Source organism: Poecilia latipinna, unplaced genomic scaffold, assembly GCF_001443285.1.
Source record: "Poecilia latipinna isolate Pla-1442-1.1 unplaced genomic scaffold, P_latipinna-1.0 Scaffold989, whole genome shotgun sequence".
NCBI lineage: Eukaryota > Metazoa > Chordata > Actinopteri > Cyprinodontiformes > Poeciliidae > Poecilia > Poecilia latipinna.
This window is the reverse complement of record NW_015113605.1, coordinates 75722-100362: the sequence shown is the minus strand read 5'-3', so window position 1 is coordinate 100362 and position 24641 is coordinate 75722. Positions and strand designations below refer to the sequence as shown.

At 38.1% G+C, this 24641-nt stretch overlaps 2 protein-coding genes across 4 annotated transcripts in view; both read right to left on the bottom strand.

Annotated features, from left to right (window-relative positions):
• The window catches only part of tiam2b (TIAM Rac1 associated GEF 2b), a 45736-nt gene extending 29274 nt beyond the window's left edge, over positions 1-16462 (bottom strand). Inside the window, exons 1-2 of one of the 3 annotated variants that reach the window (XM_015050392.1) lie at positions 15873-16462; positions 4220-4281 (exon numbers count right to left, since the gene is read on the bottom strand). The gene's annotated coding sequence lies outside the window, so the exon portion shown is untranslated. Of the gene's footprint in view, positions 1-4215; positions 4282-15872 lie in introns of all 3 variants that reach the window. The other 2 variants (XM_015050391.1, XM_015050390.1) reach the window with 2 other exon arrangements.
• Positions 16463-18501: 2039 nt separating this feature from the next.
• Positions 18502-24641, bottom strand: part of LOC106958467 (uncharacterized) — a gene marked incomplete at its 5' end in the record, with an annotated part of 15462 nt that continues 9322 nt past the window's right edge. The window contains 5 exons of the mRNA XM_015050375.1: positions 18502-18798; positions 18927-18955; positions 19025-19126; positions 19370-19651; positions 19748-20041. Of these exons, the coding sequence (XP_014905861.1) occupies positions 18721-18798; positions 18927-18955; positions 19025-19126; positions 19370-19651; positions 19748-20041 (785 nt within the window). The remainder of the gene's footprint in view (positions 18799-18926; positions 18956-19024; positions 19127-19369; positions 19652-19747; positions 20042-24641) is intronic.

Genomic DNA, 24641 nt, shown 5'->3' with positions numbered 1-24641 from the left:
ATTTTTTTTTCCTCTATTGGGCACAGATCAGGATTCTGGAAAAGGCGTTGACCTGATGTAAATAAATGTCCAAATATTGAGGATTAGATCTATTTCCACAAAAAGAAAACATGGCTTCAGTTTGGATTTGACTGCGAGGTCTGAGAGTCTCAACTTTTTCATCGATATCGATCTTTGAGGAGCCTGAAGCTTTGAACACAACAGGCCCGATGAAGCAAAACTACATGGTTGCTTATACGGAAAAACTTTTCATTGTTTTGAATATATTTTCAGGAATTGTTCTTTCAAAACTTCATATTTTGGTCAGTCTAACGATGTAATTTTTAAACATTAAATGATTAACAATTTGGTTAGTTACTCAGTACTTTCTACCAAATATTCTAACTCTTACTCGAGTAATTTCTTGGACTGCTACAAACATGTTGAAGTATTAAAACTCTTACTTGTGTACAATTTTTGGCTGCTCTACCAGCTTCTGTTAAACATGGAGTTTATTGTTTTTACAGAAGATTATTTTATAATGTTTTAGAAATAGAGCTGCAGAATATTTGTCATTTCTTGGTGATGATGCCTCAGACTGACCCCCACTCAGTCTGACGCTTTGTGTTTGTCTCTTCAGCTTTAAAAGGAAAAACTCTGCAGCTCACTTTTGTCTGCTCAACCCATCGACCATCTGCCGGCTCGCAGGACGCCCCGCCATGGCCAAGCCCCTCTCCATTCTTCACAGACAAAAACCCTCCTCCTCCTCATCACCTCCCCTGTTCGGCCCAGCAGCAGAATGAAAGAATTCATCGGATCTGAATCGAACATATTAATGCAGCTGAGGAGATTGCCACCTGTTCCCCCAGAGACAAACGACCAGCTGATCCTCTTATGCTCTGACTTCAGACTAACTTCAACACGCCCTGGTTAAAGTCACTGACATCTGTGACTTGGCTTCAGTTTATGGCGACACAGAAAGTCTGAGGATGGTTAATTATGTGCAACACTTCAAAAACTATCAAAACTTGAGGAACAAAAAGAAAAAAACCTGAAATATGAACGCTTAGACTTTTCTTCAACATTCATTGCAATAATAAATCCAGCAGTTTTTTTCTTCTTGTTTATATCTCTGGATTCAGACTATTTAGTCAAATAAAAACCTGGGCAAACACTGAATAAAAATTAAAAAGGATGACGTCTTCATGACTTTCTCAAATACAATGAAACAAAAAGTAATCTGTATGTATATCAGATGTTTATAGTTGAACCTAGGACAAAAAAATAAACCTATGAAAAAAGCCTGGAAGGAAAGGAAGAAAAAGAAAGAAACTCCATACTTTCCAGGTTTTTCCAGGTTTTCCTATCAGTATATTATTGTTTTCCAGTTTTATCTTCAGCTCTCCAGAAAAGTGGCTGTGAGGAAATGATACTAAATTGATCAAATGTTTCCATAAAAGACGGCAGGATAGAAATAATCTGAGCCGAGGAAGATAATCTGAGCTCTGGAACTGATAGATAATCAATCAAAAACTGAAATTACTTCCATTATTAAATAAATCACAAAATCAGAACAGCTCTGAATATCTGGTGAAGTTATCCAACATTAAACATCAGCAGCTGAGTTAGTGCTGAGAGAAACAGGAAACAGGAAGTCCCGATCATCTGCTAACAGCAGGAAGAACATGAACCAGATGAACATTGATGTGCTGGTGAGTTTTCTGTATCTGGGATTGAATATTATATACAGAGCTGGAGCTGTGCTCTTCCTCCTCCTCCTCTTCATGGGAAAGTACATAGAGATTTGGATAAGGTGGAGGGGGAGGAGGAGGAGCAGCGTTCCTCTCAGCAGAGGAAGTGAGCCTGGATGGAGGAGGGAAGAGGAAGTGAGCTTCCTGTTGAGATGACTGGACTCCTTGTGCCACCGCTGGGCAGACGGGTGGAGTGCTGCTCTCCAGGTGGGGCTGGGGAGGGGTGGGAGGGCATGGGTGGGATCGCGGTCGCTGCTTCCTGTTTGGTGGAAGGCTCTGCAGAACACTGAGGAAGCTTTTAGAGAGGAGGAGCTGCAGACGGAGGAGGAACAGGAGGAGGAGATAGAGGAGCTGCTCAGTCTGGATGACAATGGAGGACAAAGAAGAAGTCGTGGCCTGGATGAGGTTGGAAATACATATGGACTCATACAGACTCCGTCCGTCCGTCCGTCCGTCCGTCCATTTGTAGTTTAAATATTTAAATACTAACAACCGCTACTTTTCCATTTATACTTTAACTTTCAATAACCAACCAAGAACTCTGAAAAATGCATTCCTGAAATTGAATTTTGGCATCAAATGAAAATGACTCACATAAATTCTTCCATAACTTTGAGTTAAAAAAAAAAAACAACACAACAAAATCTCCACCAAGTTCTTCAACACAAGATGGAGCACAAAGCTTCAGGTCCAAAAACTCTCAGGTCAACAAACTGCCAAACATTTCTGTGAATCAGACATTTGGTCAGATTTGTTTGAGAAAAACTCTACATGTTCTAAAACACACAAGCAAGACATCAAAAATTATCAAATGATCAAAAATAAAACAATGGAGCTTGGCTGCTCCATTGAATCGATCGTCTGTAATCCGATCAAACAGTCTGCTGGCCGGGGGAATAATCAGATCTGGTCCTGGATTAAACACAGTTTACCTTAACCAGCTGAGGTTATCTACAGGTCACCAGTAAATCTGAGTTACAGTCAGATCAGCTTCATCTGTTCACACATGTGCAGGAAACTTTAACACCCTCTGATCCCCGATGGTTGGCTTAAATCCGCTTATAAACAGGATGATCGAATAATGAGAGAAAACCTGCAGATATTATCTTGTTAATGAAACGAGGAAGGGACCAGTATGATAAAACAAGTAAAAACACCACGTTGGTTTCACTGAATGAACACTAAAACCAAACAGATCTAATGTATTTAATATAAAACAGCTTCCCAATACCAATATTAACAGTTTTAGAAAAATGTATGAGAAAAATGATGGAAAAAACCAACAAAGAAGTCAAACAGCGTCTCAAAAACAAGACAAAGATCTATTAAATATTTTAGACAAAGCCAAGATTTCCATTGACAAATCGTCAGTCAATATATTCAACATGTTCACTGCAAAAACAGAAAATCTTACCAAGAATTTATGTCTCGTTTCTGGTGCAAATATCATAACTTTGTTTTATTAACTTAGATGTAATTTTTCAGCAACATGTAGGAACTAGTTTTAGATCAATAATTATTGAATATTGATCAAAGCTACTAGATCCACTGGCAGATTATTTCACTTGTAACTGAAAAACTGTTTTGTTAAGTAAACTGTCAGAATTATAACATTATTTACTTCAAATAAACTCTTATATCTCACTAAAAAGTTACTTGTAAGTTAGTTTTGCCTTATTCCAAGTGCAGTAAGATATAATTAAAAACTGTTGATGTTTTGACATGAAATTGACATTTCTCTTAATTATTTAGTTTTAGGGGAAAATCAGGCTACTAGTTAAATTGTTTTAACTAATTTTAGCCCTTCAGTCCTCCCTGTGGGAGTGATTAGCTTAGAGGAAAGCTTACAACGTAAATCATTGTTTCATAAAATGTTTATGAATGGTTATAAATGTTTATAACTGGATTAATTATATAAAAACTTCACAAAATTAATGACCTACATTTTAATAATATACATTTTGGAGCATTAGCAGCTCAGTTTGTTCTGATTTCGGACCAAGTTAGCATTTTTAAATGCATTTATTTTAATATTGAAATACTAATTATTTATGCAAACCTAGAGAATCTGAAAGAGCATCTGTTGAAAGGGGCTCAAGATTAGGGTGATGGTAAGGAGGCATTCCTTGGTGGGTCGTCACCAAAGAAACTTTTAATTACTGAGATAAATATAGACAATAATTAACATGACATTTTATCCCCTATAAAACAGATCAAATATTTATTTGAACTGGCACTATTTTTGCTTTTGTTTTTGATCTTTTGAGCAATAAATATCTAATTTCCTGTCAGAATTAAACTTTTGTGTTGATTAAAATAATTTTAAATCTGAATTCAACAGTGGTATAAATAATTATTGCTCCACTTCCATAACCATACCTTTATAAAATCTCATATCTAACCCAAACTAGATGGAGCAGATCACTGAACATTTGCTCCAAATGAAACAATTAACAGGAAAACTAAATCAAAAAGGAAAACAAACCTACATGAAGCTCTGCTGATCAGAGAGTCTGAACCTCCATCCAGGATTTCTGCTTCAAATCCTTCCCTGTTAGGAGGAGAGAGTCAGTTTAATTAAGTTCCCATATCATTTATCAGTCTAGCCCATCTACAGGCAGAATGAAGCCACATCTCTGGTTGTAGGTTTAAATATCATAATGCATGAAAGATCTGCCGCAAAGACCACATCTATGATTATGTACATTTTAAAAAGCTTGGACAGCTGCAGAAAACATGAAACAGATTTATCTTCACTTCTACCACAAAAAAGACTAAATAAATGAACCCCTGCTGATGCAGAAACACACAGCTCTCAGACTGAGTTATAGGGGCCCCTGGAGGCCCCTCAGAGACCGCTGGAGGCCTCAGCTCAGGGTAAATGACCAGAAAAAGCATCAATGGGTCTCTGACAGCAGAACTGATGCAGGATTCCCTCAGTGCTGAAGGAACATGGACACACAAAACAGGAGGCGAGTGTCTGCTGTCATTCAGTCTATTCAGGCCCCAGATGCCTTCTGGGAGAGAAGATGAGGGCCCCACTGCATCGAAGGAAACCAAAACAACACAGTGACCACTATCTGTTGCAGAGAATATATAATTAAAAACCCTTTGGACTCTGTGCTGTGACGGTTCTTTAACCCAGACTGGAAAATTTCAATATACAATTTTCTGTAAGATTTTTGACAGAAAAATAGCTAATAATGAATGAATCCTGTGTTTTTATAAAAGATGAAGACCTGGGAAACATTCATCACATCGATCACATTTTGACTTTTAAGTGTTCATCAGAGAACTCTCCATGTAGTAACCTACATGAAATTTTTACCTGAAAGTAAAAGTCTAAACAGTTTGTGTCAGGCATGTGTGGGGTCTGCAGAGACACTAACTGGAGAAAAAGTTGGACTTGATGATCCTCTCTGCAGAACAAAACTGTCTCATTTCATGTCAGAAGTTTTAGGTTGAATAAAAACTATTTTAAACACAAATTCAACAGATGTCTGAATAATTTTGGGCTTAATTCTACTTTTATGTACAATTGTCCATTTCTCACTAATTTAGCAAAAATCTCTATACTCTGTGTGGAAATGTTTTCTTTTTGGACAAATTTCATAAACATTGTGTTTTGCATCGCTAACAAACCTCAGAGCGTAGTTTTCAGGACTGAGCTGCATGTTTTCATGCGTAGCTCTAAAACTGAACCTTTGATTTCCAACATTTAGTGAAATAAATGAGTCATCGCAGCTCAAATTGCAGAGTTTGATGCTGCTTGTGGTGTTCTGCTGCTAAATGAGTCCAAACCAAAATAACCGCCGCTGCAGAGGGTTTTCTTTTCCCTGAGCGCTCCAAACATAAAAACCGTGACAACAGTTTGATTTACTCTGCCTTAAAAAGGTGCAGCTTATCTGCAACCTGAAGGAGCCGAAGCTGCTCAGTTCATTTTATTATGTCAGACTGGACTGCAGAGCAGCAGGAACCCAAACACATCCATAAAACACATGTAAACACTGAGAATGCAGCAGGATTCTGTGGTTAGCTCCAAGTTTGTGTAAATACAGTCCGACCGCAGGATCAACACGGCCTGGAGGAGGTCAAACCAACTGAAAACACACTTATTAACCGGAGAGAGCATGAATGTGTTTCATTACGGGTGGACATCGTCCCTCATCCGACTGAAACCTGAAGAGACGCTTCTGTAGCGATTTTTACAGTTAAACAAACACGATGTTACATTTCTGACAGTGGAAGGACAAAGATTTGGGCGAGGTCAACAGCCGGAGAGGAAGAGGAAGAGGAGTGAAGCTGTTAGGAAGAAATGTATTTTCTACATAACTGCATGTTCAGTTTTCCTCTAGGAGATTGCCTTTGTTCCTATTGATATGTTCGTTTTTTTTCTTGCTTTCTGTGTCACATGATCTATCAACACGTTACATTAAAGGCATAAATGTGAATCACATTTACTCCTTTACTGATCTGTCATAATTACAGTACTAACCTTAACAACAGAACATCCAGTGTTTTCCTGACAACATGAATAAAATCTTATCAGAACACAATGAAACAAGAACTTGTCATTCTGAGGCTCTGACATGTCCGTTGATACAGATATTAGATTTTGTGTGAATTGTTTTGCAAAAGCCAAAAATGATTTGGGAAATTCAGCAGAGCGACTGATAACAGCTGTAAGATGTGCTGTTGGTTCTGCAGGTATTTCTCGCTCGCTGCGATGCAGAGCTGCACTTCAGAGGTCGGCCATTGTGTGACTGTCTAAGCGTTGACCTCTGACCTGATTAAATCTGAGTTGTAGGAGGGAGTTGGCTCTTCAGGCTGCTTAGTGCTCCAAAAATCCAAACAAAGGCCTGCTGGAGTGGTCTCCACCCAACTGCTCCAAGATATTGTTTCGTTTAAGTCGTTACGTCAAACTTTATCATAACAGACAGGAAGTGCTGCCAAAACACAATTAAGACCAGGAGCTGTAATAACCGCTGACCTTTTCCTTCAGGAGTTTCTACTCCAAAAGGCCTCAGGGTGTTTGGTTTCCCTCGCTGCACCTTTTTAGTCTGCAGATTGAGTGATTTTGTGGTTTCAAGAGAGCGCTGGTCAACAAAGTTTCCCTTGTAGCCAAAAAACGTGATTACAGAGCTTTGCTTTGGTTGTAAATAAGCTCAGCGGCTGCAGAGCTGCAGGACGCGTGGAAAGCAGAGAAAGGTCCGCTTGTTTCGGGGCAGGTAATGATCCCAGAGGTGTTTAGTGGTTTGTACCAGCCGGGTTTGGTCTGAGCCTCAGAGGAATGTCGAAGCTTTCGCTGAAAACCCGCTGAGTGGACAAAGTATGTCAGAGACAAAAGACAAAGTGTTTTCTGGCCTCGGCTGCAGAAGTGAAGCTGATCTGACCGAGCAGACGGATCGAGACTGAGAAAACATCTCAGACATCAGAGACAGAAGAGCCGCCGACACGAACACAAAGAGTTCGGTGCTCTGCTCGCTCCACTCATCATCATAACTCCACTTATTCAAGGCTCACTGATTTATCGAGCCCAGAAGGACTTGGAGGTCGTTCCAAGGACATCCTGCAGGTCCTACCAAAACCAGAAGAGATTCATGTGGCCTTTTCAGAGGATTCTGGGTCTAACCCAGGTGAACAAGACCAGAAAGGACCCAGAGGGCATCCTGATAACATGCCTGAATAAGCTCATGGCAGGGGTGTCCAAAGTGTGGTCCGGGGGCCATTTGCGGCCCCTGACTTCAGTTCAAGAATGATACAGGACAGATGTTTTCAATGCACAATAGGGCCAATGTAGACAGGAAAAAATGAGTAAAACTCAGAAAATTCTAGAAATTGTGGAGAATTATCTGTTCTCCATGCTAAGTTTGTGATGTACGAGGTTACAGAAGAGTCAGTGAGTTGAATTCATGAATTTCATTTATTAATACCAAAATACAGCTGGTCCATTATGACCTGCTGCCTCTAAGAACTAACAGACAAATGGCCACAAGCAACAGTTGGTAACTTCTTTAGTTAGCCTCCATCTACGCTACCCCCCAAACAGGGCACTCCCAAGTGTGTCATTTCCTCAAAGCAGAGCTCTCATTTGCATGTCCTAACATGTCATTTCCTTTAGGTTCAGCTTAGCTTTAGCTTAGCAACTAGCTAAAAGAGATAGAAGGAAAACACAGATTTATTCTCAACAAAATAAATAAAAGTTTAATATTTTAAAATTTTCTGTTTTTTTCACAAAAGTTGAGAGAGTAATGTCAAAATTTGAGTTTTTTCTAGCAAATTTTCTGTGATTGAAACTTGGAAATTTCAATCACAGAAATTTCCAAGTTTTTTTCTCCAGTCAGATTAAATAAAATTTAGCTAGCAGGCTAAATTTCATTCAGTATTCAGTTAGCCTGCTAGCTGAATATTTAGCTTGGATCTAGAAATTTAGTTTGGAGCTGCATATTTAGCCTGCTAAATGTTTACCTAGCATTTAGCTAACCTTAACTGGGACATCTTTATGAATAACATTGTAAAAATAAGAGTTTGAAAAATTAACCTGCAGTTTTTTTCTTATGACAGGCTAATTAACCCATAATGTTAATTGTGAATGTACCTTCTGCTTGCTTTGCGTTTAAACATGAGCTGAATGAAGGTGGTGCATTAAAAGCTGGGGAATCCATCTCCTGTTTCCCGTGTTTCTTTGACGCAGGTTAAAAACAGAGCAGCAGCTTTTATATTCAACTGTCGGCTTCCTGCCAAACCGACCAGCAGATAAACTGGAGACGCATCTGGCTGCCGGAGCGGGAATTTCCCGCCCTGCTGGTAAACAGCCTGACGTCAGCGCCACACGCTGATTTCCTCGCAATCAAACACCTTACGAAGGGTCAAACATCCCCGTCGCACGTTTCCTGTGCCGCTGTCGCTGTCCGGACACGATGAGCAGGAAAACTGGAACGTTTCCAAACCATTTCAGGTTTATTTAGCCCAAACCAGTAAGCAAACATGCTTAATGCTCATTTTACGGGTTGTTTTTGCATCTTTCCGGTACATTTTGGTTTCTGACTCAGAATCAGTTCCACTATTGGTTTCAAACAATGCCTGGACGGCCTTCAGCCTCTGCAGCTGCTGCGTGAAAACAAACCAGTTAGAGTTTGTAACTTTACACAAGAGCTGCTGCCAGAGTCCCCAGAAACCGCAGGAAGCTCAGGAACGCTCGACTCGTTACGCAACGACCGGCTGGAAAACGCTGCCATCAGAATCACAAGGCGTTGGGAAACAAAAGGATGAAAGCAGATAAAAACCACAGGATTATCTGAGAGGAATCCTGCAGTAACCAGATGAGCTGGACCACTGATGTGGTTTTGATTGGTTTGTTATTTTGCGAAATATTTGCGTTAAACATCAGAGTGATGTCAGATTGTAGCGACAAGACGGATTGTGTCCTGATCCGACTTCTACAAACCAGAAGAACACAAACATCCGAGGCAGAGGAAGAGCAAACCAACAGGGTGAGTTCAAAGCTCCAAACCAGAACAAAAACACAGCTGGATCACAAACCCAGCTTCGCTTTGGATTTAGAACGGAGACGGTTCTGGAAGGAGTTGATTCTGCGTCCAGTGAGCCGTTTCTGTGTTGATGTTTAGGATGATTATCCTGCTGAAAGAGCTGGAGGCGGCTCGCTTTCAGCTTTACACCAGAGGGAAACCAGGCGTTTGTCCTCTGATAAGGACAAACAGGCCCACAGCATCACAGATCCTTCACCGTGCTTTTCAACATACCATTTTTATATTTAAACATAAAACAAATGTTATAAAACAGCTATTTGCAATTAGTTTAGTGGTAAATTTTATTCAATAGAGCAAAGGAAAGAAATAACTGTTTTTTTTTTCATGGTTTTAGTTTATAGCTCTTAGTGAAGGAATAGGTCAGTTTCAAACTGGGAATGTTTTCTCAAAGCTTCATCCTGACTCGTTTAAATGAAACAGATTTCTTCATCTTTATTAATTTATCTACAAAACAGAAAGTCGTGGATTAATTAATACAACTTTAAATGGGCAGTATTATGTGTTTTCCAGGCACAAAGTGCCATTTACAGCTTAATCAAGTAACTATGTTACTTCAGTTGTTATAAAAATGCTGTACATATCAAGTATGACTTAAAAGAAATTTTACTTTGTATTTTAATACCTTGTAATTTTGGCCTCTTTAAAAACTCCTGCTCTTTCCACCAGGTGTTTGCTGATTGACGCTGGCTAGTCTGAAGGAGCTGAGTGAGGGAGGAGCTGCGTCACAAAGGCGGGGCTAGGTCCATCCAGTCATTTTGCTCAGCTGATTGGTTACCATGGAGATTAAATTACTTCTCAAACATGCATGAAAGGATCAAGGAGACACTACAGGAATGTTTTTGATGAGGGAAAAACTTTATAACATGACGTAAAACTCAAATATGGCGATTTGACATACTACTGCCCCTTTAACATTTACATTATCAGAGCAGTGATAACAGGAATATCAGGAGTTCCTTAAATAAAAATGCTTTGTCTTTGGTTAGTGTTGATCTACATTTTGCATAAATATTAAAATTGGATTTTTTTTATGATTTCTCAGACAAAATCAAAATGTTACTTAAATATCTCAGCTTCAGGGAAGGCAGGAAACCAGGAAGTCAGTCATGGAAGATTTTTTTTATCCTTCTCTTTCGGTTTCTGCTGCAGAACTGGTTCCTGATCCAGAGCCGGATAAGACCGAGTTTGATTCTTCCAAACTGATCCAAGTTTAAAAATGCTGAGCAGCAATGGAAAACCGGAGTAACAGCAGCACAGAAGCAGAAATCCAACCTTGATATGAGGAAGCATTTTTCTGAGGGATGGAAAGATTCATCCAGGATAACGAGATACTTTTTCCAACTTGTACAAACCCTCTTAATAGTTTGGGAAAAGGCTGAGAGAAACCAGGAGAGTTTTTATGAGGAATTAAAGCTGAAACTGTCCTGCAGCCACAAAGAAACTAGAGACGACCTTCCCAACGCGGAGCTTCCTGAAAATCCCAAATATTTACAGTCGGACATTTAATTTGGCCTGGAACAAACAAAACAGACGAAATATTAGAAAATCTCAACACTAATAGTCTGTTCTGAGTGTTTTTACATTAATAACACGTTCATGATGACATGCCGACTGTGGAGCGGGCGGGCGAGCGAGGCAGTTCATTATGTGGGAACATGGGGAGAGAGAGAGAGGCTGTTCTTGTTGGGAATAATTGGAAGCAGCTGCTGAGGAAACTTTAATCCCGGTTGGCTGTTGAGAGTTTCTGTTTGGAAGAACGACGACTCGGTGACGCAACCCTGCAGAACGGATCAGAACCTGGTTCCCACCAGAACCAAACACAACTTCATGAAAAATTCAGTATTTTCTCAAAGAATCAACATTTAATCGTCAGAGGACAAAATGTCGTCTGTCCTGGGCGGAGTAATAACTTCCATATTTAGTTTTCTGTTTTTATAACTCTGTCATGAACACAACACTTCTTAAACGGGAAGTATTTATTTTTAGCCATAGTTCCATTTTATGACACAACTAAGTAACTATATTCCCTCCAGTTGTTATAAAAATTATATTTATATAACAAATATGACTTAAAATAAACTTTACGTCAACATTTAATTCCTTGAAGTTGGGATTCTGTCTCTTTAAGAAGCTTCTGCTCCTTCTGCATTCAGGAAGTCGTCATATTTCTCTGTAAAAAATGCCTCAGTTGCATATTTTCCATCATAATTATCTACTCAACAATAAACTAAGCATTAACTATTTTAATTAAACATTTGTTTGTAGAAACAGGTTTGTTGATTCAAAACTTCAAATAGTTTTTCCTTGTTAAAAGAAATGTGTCCAGTTTGTTATTTTGGGCTTCAAAAAAATGTTTTGTCTTTTCTCAGCAGTAACAACAGGATCGAGGTCAGTTCTCATTTGAAAAGACAACTTTAAATTAATCAACTAAAAGTAGATTTTGATGCAATAAGATGAACTTTAGACTATAAGTCAATGAGTAAACATGCATTGTGTTGCATCTGACATTCTTGTAAGTAGATTTTGATTCAAAAGATAAAGTTTTGTCCCAGTTTATACTTGAATTAAGGCTGGGAGGCCAAAGAAAAACAAAAGACATGAATCCAGGAGCCACTAATGGCCCCTGGACCACAGGTTGAACACCGCTGGGTCAGATGTATGAAACTCTTGCACAGAAACCGTCACTGGTCTCTTCTAGAGTTTGATGGAAGTTTTTACTAAAAGTCAAAGGAACTCATCCTTTCATGATTCTGGATGTAAAATCTGTTCAGATTTGCCGGACTGAGTCCCCCAGTCTGCAGCTCCCGCTCAGCGTTGGGCCCCCATGCAAACCGAAGCCGCTCTGCGCAGACAGAAGATTCCTGAAATTACAGCTGCAGGCCGTAAATAAACCTCATTATGAAGAGCTGCAGCGTTTCCTCTCAGTAATCAGGCAGCGTCTTAGGAGGAGGTCGCTCTTTAATTCAGCTGCTTGTGGAGGAAAAACCCTGAATTACAGATTCCAAATGAATCTGGTTGCAACAAACCGGCTTCATTTTTCTGTTTTCATGTGCAGTTTCAGCTCCGTCTGCATTTTGTTCATTTCCTACAAGTTTAAACTCAGTTTAAAGTTTAGTTATAAAGAAGAAAAATCAGATTAAAATACGCTTGTTAAAACTTTAACAGACCTGAACATGAAACTTAAACTGCTGATAAAGACAATAAAACGCTTTTTCATACAAAAAGTCCTACATTTGTCTCCAACAAAGTGGAATAAAAGTACATAAATAAAGAACTGCATCTTAATTTTCTTTTCTTCTTGTATGTTGTTTTCAACTTTTTTTGTTTAAGTACAAGTATTAGTATAAGAATTGTCTCCGGCTGAAAGGTGCTATATAAATAAAGTTGCCTTGAAAAAGGTGCAAATGAAGCTTTAAAAGCACAAACAAAAGAACAAATGCAGATCTAACTCCTGGCTGTTAGATCTGCATTTCACAGATCAAACCCAAAACGTTCTAACTCAGTTACTGCAGTCGGTCCATGGAGCCGGTTCACGCTTTAAAGAATCTCAAACATGCAGCACAGCAACAAAACAAACTCTGTTCTGATCTAATTAGTCCAATTAGCCAGAAGCTGCTGGATTTAGAGCTCTAATCGAGTTCTGATCCAGAGTCCGATCTTATCAGCTCGGCCTCGTGCTCAGAGCCGCTCCGTGTCGGTTTGTCCCAGGAACAACAATCCAGCTGGACCTGCTGGGTTTTCTGCTGCTCTGCAGATCAACATGGAGGTTAATCAGGGGAAAATCCTCTGTGTGATGAGATGGCAGGAAAATTAACCTCAGAGTCTGAGTTCTTTACTGGAGGACCGACGGCTCAGGCAAGTGGTTCTTCCTCATCTAAACATTCGGACTGAACCGGTTCAAACGAGTCTGTAAACTATTTCAGATCAGAACTATAAATATCACAGGGGTCTTTACAGAACAGGTCTGAGAAGATCTGAGAATTTGGGCTTATGTTTGATCCTGAAAATAACTGGATACAAAAAAAGAAACAAAAATAAATAAAAAATGTCAAAAAAAAAAAAAAAAAAACAATTAAAAAATATATATACATGCATATAAAGCAATATATAACAATGTAAAATAAAATAAATAGAAAGTGAATAAAAAATAAAAATATTTATAGTTAAATTAATAAAAAAACCAAAAAAATTAAATGAATAAATGAAAAACAAAAAAAAAATCTATAATAAATAAGAAATAAATAAATTAGAAATTAATCAAGGAATAAAAGATCAAATGCATCAAATAAAAAAACAAATATAAATAAAAATATCTAAATTAATAAAAAAACTAAACTTACTATAAATGACTAAATAAAACAGACAAATAAATAAAAAACAAAACTAAAATAATGCTAAATATAAATCAGAGAATCAATAAAAAATTGTAAGCAGAAAAATTTTATAATGAATTAAATAAATAAAATTCCTTTTTGATTTTTTCTTTGCATGTTTGCTGCTGTAAACCTGCAGGAAGCAGCTGGTCGGAACCGACCCGATCGCTGATCAGCGTCTGATTATCAGCATAACGAGTTTCCCTCGGCCTCCATCAGGCTGCTGAACAGAGACGGGACATCTGGACACTCGGCTGTCCAACACTCCACAAACAAGCTGCTACTGTTCAGAGAGAGCTCAGGTGACCTTTGACCTCCCTGATCACCGAGGCGGTACGATTATTGACTTTGTACTGGTTCTACTGGGACCCAAAGAGGCTGACGTTCCCATCGGATCTGGTTGGAGATCAGTAGAACTTCCAAGCTTTGCCACTCAAGTTGGACTTTAACTAGGCCATTCCACCACCTGAACTGGACCTGTTTGTCTTGCAATTATGCGACTAAAGTGACCTCTGACACATTTGGAGGTTGCCCCGGTTCCCCGACCCAAACATGAGGGTCTGTTGGGGTTTGAGGTTCTGAACCGTCTCCCTGCGGGACGCCGCTTAGCTTTAATGAGTTCGCTCATTACTCACAACAGAGAACCTGCTGGGATTCATTCAACAGGGTTTCCCCCCGACGGGACGCAGCTGCAGGGGAAACGTGGAGCAACACCGCGAAGATTTCAGCTAAAATGCTGCAACTAAGGCCGTTAACATGGAAACATTGTTAGAGTTTTACTGGAAAAACATTCCCAAGTATCTGGGAATTTATTCTGGTGTCAAAAAAATAACTAAAAATGAGCAGATTTCAAATGATGGTTTCATTTCTTATATATTAAAAAACAGAAACAAAACCAACTCAACCACAAGTTAAAAAATGTGATGGTTCAGTTTCACCAGGCCTGAAGAAATCACATGAACAGAACCTGATTGGCAACATGAAGTAGGCCAGAAGATCGTAAAGATCAAATACAATTCGATCTAACAGAATCACACAGATGAGAAACTAAATGATCTCAAATTGACCTAAAAACATGTTAATGATCCCAAAGACTTCTGGGAAATTATTCTGAAGGTAACAGCTGACGATCAAACTTTAAGATTAAGCTAACTGGGGTTATAATAATAATGAATAAAGTAATTAATTAATAAAAATAAATAAACAGGTCAACAGATAAATTAGTAACAAAATAAAAAGTAGAGGCTTAATAATAATAATCTACAATAAATTAATAAAAAAAATAATATAAAAAATTAAACTAAAAAATAAGATAAATGACTGAAAAATGCAACATTTTACAGTAAATACTACAGAAAAATCCAGCCATCAGTAAAAAAAAAACAACACTCTGGTGTTATGCAGTAAATCAACAATCGGTAGCTCTCCAGCAGATTCACCTACGAATAATTTTTAAAAACATTAACATGGTCTAGTCAAAGCCCTGAGCTAAACCCAATTTGCTTGGATGATTTGGGTCCTTAAACAGGCTGTTGATGGTAGAAAACCGTCCAATGTGTCTGAATTAAAACTATTCAGCAAAGCAGAGAGAGTTAAATTTCCTCCATAGTGAAGTCAGTCAGAGACTCATATCAGCTGTGAAGATAAGGGTGTCATTACTTTTTCCACACAAGGCCAAGTTGCTTTGATGGCTTTTAATAAGTTACTTAAAGACTCAAAACATTTAAATTTGACAAGAAAAAAAAAAGCAAAAACAGGAGAAACCTGAGGGTGTAAATACTTTCTCACAGCTCTGTAGCTCTTAAAAATCTGAATCTCATTAGGAATAAAGAAACTCTTGATTAATTTAATCAGACCGTTGAACTAATCTTTGGTGAACAGAGCATAGCTTTGAAACTGGAGAGAAATGAACAGATATGAGCAGAAAATGTGATATTTTCTCTTAAATCTAAAATAAAATGAACTTTTTTGTCTCTTCTTAATCATAAAATGATAAAATTCTTAACTTAAAGTTAAGTTTAACTACCTTAAAGGTCAAGACTTCCCTCTTTAGTCATCAGCTGTGCTTCATAACCAGTGATGCTGTCTGGCTTTAGAGACTTCATCAGTTTCAGGGATCAGCAGGAAGCATCAGAGCTGAAGGAAAACCAGAGAGGAAGGAAATCCTCCAGGAGAAACCAGAAGGAAAGACGGACGGAGACGAGAGCAGAAGGACTCACCGGCAGTAGAAGCAGTCTCCTCCGTCTCTGTTGGCTCCAGTCTGAGTTGGACCGACCCGGTCCTTCGGTTCTAACAGGAGGGCGGGTTCTGCAGCCCAACAGGAGGAGGAGGATTTGTTTCAGCAGACCACACCTCTGTGACAAACACAGTGACTCCATCATGTTCAGGTTTTTTAAAGTTCTTCAGTTCTGGACCGGCTTTATACACGGTTTACCAGCTCCTGGTTCATGAGATGAACTCTCAGTTCATTTCAGGAAGGGTTGATCACATTTATTGTGGATTTGAAAAAGTTTTCTAGTAGATTTCTGTACCAATGTTTGTCAGTTTGATCCACATCCAGAGGTTCTGGGATCTTTGTCCAGTTGGAAAACCCAACTGTGTCTCTGTGTGTCACCTGACCGTCCAACCTCTTGCTGGAAGAAATGTAAGATGATTTCATACCTGATGGTTCAGCAGACTTCATCCTGTTGGGGACAAAATTGCAACATTTGTTCTGATTTCACCTGCTGGTGTTTGTTTCACACTCCATTGTTTCAAACCAGCCAAACCTTTTAAAAAATCTGTTACCCTCCTCGCCTGGGGGGGGCGCTGCACCCAAACCTCAGAAGAAGACAGTGATAGCAACTTTCTTCTTTGCAAAATGTGAATAAAAACAAAGTAGCATCATATTTTAATAGTTATAGATTTTCTCTTGTTTTTGGTAAACAACCACGAAACATTTCTCCTGCTAATGTTAGACTTGCACATTTGTTTTTGCTGTTTTTACCCAGAATGCCCTGTGCTGTCGTCTGCTTCCTGCTTTTGGCAGCAATTGAAAATGCTGCTGCTTGGTCTGAATCAAGACCTACGGTTTGATCACCCATTCATGCCTCCCCAACATACTGTAAGCAAAAACTTAAAACCTAAACTCTAATTTTAAGAAAATCACAAAAATGAAATATTTGGTAAAAGCCAAGATGACAGTCTGCTGCATCCAAAGTGGACAAAGAAGCATTAGAGGAGATCCTTCCTCTCAGCAGATGCTGGACTCTATAAACATTTCTGCTCCCAACTCATGAAGTGTTTACAATCTTGATGTTATTTTCACAATTTCAGACATTTTAATTATTTTTGCTGCTGTTAACATGCTTTTTCAGTTTTTATTTTTCACATATTGTAAATAGTCTGTTGTCAAACACATATTATATAAGCACTTTCTTTGAAAAAGTAATCCTGCTCATCCCTGGGATCTGACACCATTTCTGCTTTCTATACATCATGGACGTGATGAAGCTCTTTCCAGACAATCAGTATCTGGAAAGAGACTCTGTTCCCCAGAACCTCTTTCAGAAAACACGATGGTTCAGATCTGGACAGAAATAAACATTAACCAGCAGCTGACATGAACACAGATCAGATGAAGAGGAACTTCTGTCCCAGCCATGATGGCGGCGGATTACCTGAGATGGGTCAGACCAACCATGAACAAGGAGAAAATCCAGATCAGGAAGAACCAGAAACCTTCCTGCTGAGGTCCATAAAGGCTGGAGAGGCTTCAGGTCCAACAGGTCGGATCCTTAAAGTTCTGCTTATGAGAAACTGATTTAAATCAGCTGAGTTCAAGCATGAAACAATCAGAACCACTGGATCAAAAACCCGAGTCCGTTTTCTACCAGCTGACTGCTGCCCCCTGCTGGCTGGGGATTAATACTGCTTTAGTCCTGGAAGAGTGAAATTTAAAATCTCTTACTTAAACAAGCAGAAGATGCAGTTTCCATCTGAAATCTTTATGCTTCATTTGAACTAAATAAATGTTCACATTTTGTTTAATTTACCTGAATATTAAACCCAGTTAAAGCAGCAAAAGAAACATACAATGGCTGGTAATGTTCCAGAATAAGCAGTAAAATGACTGATATAATCATAGAAGAAACAAACTGAATGTTACAATTTTTATTTGATTTTATGCAGGAATATCTCACTCAACCATCAGACTAACATAGAAAATTTCACATTTTCCTGATAAAAATGTACTTAGAGGTTTTGGTTTATGTTCAACAACTAAAATCAGACAAACTGCCTAAATTAAACATGTTTAAAAAAAATTGTGTGGAAAATGAGATGTGGGAAAATCCAGAATACAGCTAATTCTGGAAGTCAATTCAATTTCTGTAGCTTGATTAATAAAAGAATCAACCTGAAGAAGGTTAGATCTCAGTAATGGGATGTTTTCTCTTAACATCCAGTTACTTCAGAAAATTTTAAAGACTTTCAAATTTGCAGTTTGATTTTCTTTATCTCTTTGTAATCATATGTTTACATGGAGAATTGTTCCTCTTTAGTGCGTTTACTTTTTGTTTTACTCTGAAGTTCATATTTTTATGATCTACTTGTTAAAAAAATTATTTGTTCATTCTGGAAAATTGTTTTTTTTTATGACATAATGTAAAAAATCTTTGTTTTTTCTATGTTTGGTAAATAGAAAAAAGAGTTTTTTTGAAGCTTCAACAAATTCCCATATTTTACTTTCTGACTTTTCTCCTCCCACTTCCTGGACATTAACCAATGAGTGACTAGTAAAAAAATATCCTCATATTCTACATCACTTCCTTTGATAAAATATGAGTTACTTAAATAAAACAAAATATATGTTAAAGATTTTATTTACATTTAAAAAGGAAGCAAAAACACATTTAAAGCTTCTTATCTCAAACAGCTTTTTAACTCATTTATAATGGATTTAATACAGAATATAATACGGTTCAAAATTACTATTCATATGCAGATAACTCAAAGCAAAATATCCTTTAGTTCTGGCTAACAGTTAAAATGAAGCTTTTTAATGAACCATCATGGATGTGATGAAGCTCAGTGCAGTGCGGCGGCAGCAGAACGTTCTCCATCATTTTCATAATCCACTGTGTCGTCATCAGCAGCAAAACGAACCTGAGATACAAGCAGAGATTAACTGGATGAAACTGATACAGACACTAAATGAACATCCATCTATTTTCTAACAGCCACTCTACATATAAAAGGTCTATGAATGTATTCATCATGATTGTTTCTCTTACTTTAATGTCTTTCTGAGGCTTTTTTCTTCCTGCAGTGAAAAACAGAATAAAGTGATTAAAGTGTGTAAATTGTCTCCATGGTAGCCGAGTTTCCTCACCTCTGGTTCTGATGATACCAACAGTGCGTCCAACCATCAGGATCAGTCCTGTGATCTTCAGAGTCAACATGATGAAGCTCAGAGGAGACGAGGCGGGGGGGCCTGAGGAGGAGACGGAGCAGCAACCTGATTGGATCATTTTCATCTGGTTTAGGAAGGAAATAGTTTCAACATGATGGTGGACTGAACATCAATCTGAGAGTCTGAGACTTTGGATCCACATTCAGAACCAGGAGAACCTGAACCACCATGATGGAGAAGAAAACTGGAGATCTACATAGAAACTGAGGTGTGGAAAGTTTCATTGCAACATTTTAACTTCTTCATAAAAATCAGACATCATACCTTCATGTTGGTAGTGAGCTTCTACCTTCACTTCGTTTCCTTCAACAAACTGGCAGGTGAATCTTCTGCTGCTCTGAAGATTCACAGTGAGACGAGAAACACAACCAAACTGTCCTCCTGATTTATATCCATCACCTTCACCAGTCAGTTCACTTCCTGTCTCGTTCAACCAGAGGAGACTTTTAACTGGACAGGAACTAAACTCTCTGAATCTCACCAGAGAACAGATTAATGTTATTTTTCCATTCTTTGTTGGATCAGCAGCTGGTGGAGATGAAGAGACTGAAAGAAAACAAGACAATTACATGTATTTACTAAACCAACTAATATTAACATTTTAACGCTGTTCTGTGGAAACATTGCAGACTAACTACTCACTGATCAGCAGATTTAGATGAACATCTGTGTTATAACTGCATCTGTAACGTCCAACATCATCAGCATTGATGTTGTTGATGATCAGAGAACAGTTTCTGTCCAAACTCATCCTGGCAGAACGAGGTGAACTCTGAACGATTCCTCTATGAACTTCCTGCTGAATGTTAATGTTTTCATTTCTCTTATGAAACCAGTCAACAGAGGAACATGAGTCGGATGATGAAGGTCTGTTACAGGGTAGAACAGCTTCATCTCCTCCTCTGTAGTACATATCAACTGGTTCTCCTCTGTTAACTGCAGGAAAAGACATTCAGAAAAATATTTAACATTTTGTGCTCTTCTGTCTGTATTCACTTGAAATATAGAATTTGTTTAAAAATACAAAAATGTAAAATACACTTTTGACAATTATTTAATGAAAGAATAAATGAGTGGTCAACAATTGAAACCACAGATTTTTCTTTTCAAGCTGAGCAAATAAAAATGCTTTTATTTATACTTTGACTACTTTGTGTCCTGTTACGACTCTAAAACATGCTAAAACTTTTCAGCAAGTTTGAAAAAGATGACAAAAGATTTTTTTTAAAAAAACAAGAAAGACAAAAAATTGCATAGCAAAATAAAAATGCAAAAGAATTGACAGTTATTTATGATTAATAATTCAAAAGTAAGTGAAGGAAAAACTCCAAATCTGAAATATCTTTGGTTATCACTTTGTTTTCACATATTTTTCTGTTATTATGAACATAAATGCCACTTAGTCCCCCTGCATGTAAAACACTGGCTTTAGTTTTATAGTGATAAAGTTGTTCTCTGTTTTCATAGAGATTGTTTCAGTCATCTTCAGCTGGAGGCGAATAAACCGAATGAAAAATGAAAATTAATCTGAGAAACTTTCAGTAGAGTGTTAAAGGGTTAAAGGTTATTAAATAAATAGCAGCAAGAGAAGATTATGATAAAACTTTAGATGTCTTTAGTCATCTTGAAAATAAATTATTCAGTTTTTTGATCAAACATTGATCCACCATAAGAGACAAACTGATTAAATCTAAACATCCACAGCACAACGTTCACTCTGACGAGCGACTTCCTGACGTCATCACAGCTTGGCCCCGCCCCCAGATCAGACAGGAAGTAGGAGGAACGCAGCAGATGATGACAGGTAACAGAGTTAAATCATTCAGGTCTAAATACTCACCGGTTAAAACATTCAGATACACAAAACCATCTGAGGAGGATCCAGATCTACAGATGTAGAGTCCAGAGTCTCCAGGATCGATGTCGTGGATGGTCAGAGAGCAGCTGCTGTCCATATTCAACCTGTAACCTTGAGATGAACTCTGAACAACTTTCCCATTCCAAACCTCCTGCTGAGTATTTTGGGTTTTATTTCTGTTGTAAAACCAGGTAACATCGGAGCAGGAGGAGGAGAACGATGAACTGTTACAAGGTAGAACAACATCTTCTCCAGCTCTCTGATAGAGATGAAGTTCTCCTCCTCTGGTTCCTGCAGCAGAAACAAAGACACATTAAAGTTTCACACAATTTATCCTTCACAAAACTGTGAAAGCCTGTACCTCTTTATTTATGTTACATCATGTTTGAGTTATTGTTGTACATGACTTTTTATTGACACCTAAGACATGTTTATAAAAACAGCAATTAAAGTTTTAATCTCTGTCAGACTGGAAGTTTGAGACAAAGAAAATATATTGGATTCAAATGTTTTGACATTTTTTTGTGTATCTGGTCAAAACCTGATTGACTAATATATAAAATAATTTACCTCTGAATATTAATTCTCATATTTCCATAAAATATCACAGTTAGTCAAAGTTTCCTTTAATTTTTCTCATCTTCATGTGAAAGAAAACAAATTTTTACCTTCAAACTGAAGAACGACCAGAACCAGAACCAGAACCAACATCTCCTGTCTGTCCATCAGCTGCTGAAAACTGAGAATTTTCTCTGATACAGATCTGAAAACACTGAATGTATTTCCTCTTTGCTCTTATCACACTTTCTGGTCACTGACAGAAAACCAGAAAAAGAAGCAACAAATTGCATAACTTCATATAGAAATGATCAGACAAACTTCATTTAACTTATTAACTTTGTAACTCTGAGAGTCTCAGCTGAAGGATCTGCGAGTAAAGAACATTAAATATCAGACTAAAGTTTTATTCTTTAATTGTATTTTTTATACAATTAAAGAAGCCCTTTGCTTCATGCATATTAATGAGCTGCAGTCGGTCCACTAACAGCAGCAGACAGAGCAGATAAACCGAGTCAGAACAGAATCCACAGTGAATCTCTTACATCAGAGACTGCAGACAAATTTGTCCTGTGAGAAACTTTCTAATGTCTCCTAGAGCTGGACGCTGGGAAACAGCCCAGATCTTCACCTTCAAACTGAAGCACAACGCCCAGAACCAGAACCAGAACCAACATCTCCTGTCTGTCCATCAGCTGCTGTGAGAATTTTCTCTGCTGCTGATCTGAAAACACTGATCATATTTCCTCTTTGCAGTGTATCCTGTTATTTTGCTGTTTTCTGTCACTTCATCGAACTGGTAGAAAACCACAAAATGAAGCAAGCAGTTGCATACTTTCTGGGGAATGAACAGTTAAACTACATTTAAGTCACTTTGTTACACTGATGTTTTAACTGAAGAATCTGCTGGTGAAGGACAGAAAATAGAAGAATAATTAAGGTTATCTATTGTTCTGTAATCAAATGTTTTGTACAACCTTGTAATATCTTTTGCATGAAAAATTCAAGATAACCTGCTATGCATAAAATAGAGCTGCAGTCGGTCCACTAACAGCAGCAGACAGAGCAGATAAACCGAGTCAGAACAGAATCCACAGTGAATCTCTTACAGCAGAGGCTGCAGACAAATTTGTCCTGTGAGAAACTTTCTAATGTCTCCTAGAGCTGGACGCTGGGAAACAGCCCAATCACTGCTGATACTACAACTCCCAGAATGCTCTGCTGCTCAGTCGGCCATCTGTAAGCCTCCTGTTCTGTGGACATTAAATGTGACCTGATGCTCCAACCAGTCAGATCAGTAGAAGAAGAAATGCCAGCTGTCTGGACCAGAGTCCATCAGAGTAGATCAGAGAATCAAACTGAGCTTTAATGATTGTTTCCTTTATCAACGTTTTGATACTTTAACATCTGGACATTGACTAAATTATTATTGTTATTAGAGGCAAAACAGTTTTTGTCTGGTTGAAGATATTAATGCCACAGACAGTTTTGGTCATTTGATGTGTCCTTTAAAGTGATTTAGAAGTTTTATTTGGATCAGATCTGCATTGGTGTTATAACTGAGTCGCCTGCATCTGATTGGCTGTTCAGCATCGTTATGGCGTGTATGAGGCTCTGATACAGCAGCTTAGTGCTGCGTCACGAGTCTCTGTTATCTGATGAAGTAAAAATAGATCAGAAACATATCGATGCAGCACCATGAAGGCCTCAGATTCCTGTTTGAAGCAGTTCAGAGATCAATAAAACCTCTAAACTCAACATGAAATGAATAACTAATAAATGTGTCGTACAAATACTTCTTATTATCAGAGCACCAGCTGCTTCATGTTCCCAGCTCTCAGTGTTATGACTGTGATCAGCAAACAGACTGAATAAACTTCAATGCTGAAGATTTATCATGTCACCATAACACACACCGGCTTATTTCTAAGTCAAAATATTAACTTAGAAACAACCAAACAATGCAAAGGTTTAAAGATGTTTAGAGCTTAAATCTTTATGATGTTATGTTACTTTTAAGCAAATGTAATTAATTATAGTCCATATTACTTCATATAATAAGCTCACACAGTTTTCCATCTGTTCTCTGGACAAGCATCACTTGTGTACATGAATAAACCTTGAAGCTGATCTTCACTGCCATAATTTACAGATGTGGATTCCAGGATATTTAACACCAGGAGAGGGAGAAAAATTAGCTGATGGCAGCATCATGCCAGGGGATGCCCTCCTGCAGGAAGGTATCACAGCTACACAGAAAGCCAGACCAGGTGCAACAACAGCAGAGTGAACACAAAAAGTTACAATGAAATGAGAGCAACTGTTGCAAATAGAGGAGCAGCAGAAGAAAATGGTCAGTTTGTCCTCCAGTCTCTTCAGACGAGACGGATTCTGTCTTTGCTCCTCTGTCCAAAATAAGACACAGAACAACAGAAACAATGAGAGCAAAAGTTTCAGAAGGAAAACCTGAAGGCCCCAAACCAGCACAGCGCCAGATGAGGATGGAAGCGACTGAACATCAGGAGCTCACTGGTCCAAAACATGTTTGATAAGGAGAAACAAAACAACACTTTTTACTTCCTGTTCCTTCTCTTCTCTCCTCCCACTTTCTGGACATCAACCAATGAGTGATCAGCAAATCCCTCATGCTTTACACCACTTCCTTTGATAAAGCAGGAGTTCTTTGAAATACGACAAAATATGTGATAAATCTTTTATTTACACCAAACAGGAAGCAAACAACACATTTAAAGCATCTTATCCCAAACTATTCTAGACCAAACAATCAGCTTTTACCTTATCTATGATGTTTTTAATACATGAAGCACAGTAAATTTAACACAATTAAAATTACTATTCATATGCAGATAACTCAAAGCAAAAAATCCTTTAGTTCTGGCTAACAGTTAAAATGAAGCTTTTAATGAATCATCATGGATGTGATGAAGCTCAGTGCAGTGCGGCGGCAGCAGAACGTTCTCCATCATTTTCAAAGCTCACTGTGTCGTCATCAGCAGCAAAACGAACCTGAGATACAAGCAGAGATTAACTGGATGAAACTGATACAGACACTAAATGAACATCCATCTATTTTCTAACAGCCACTCTACATATAAAAGG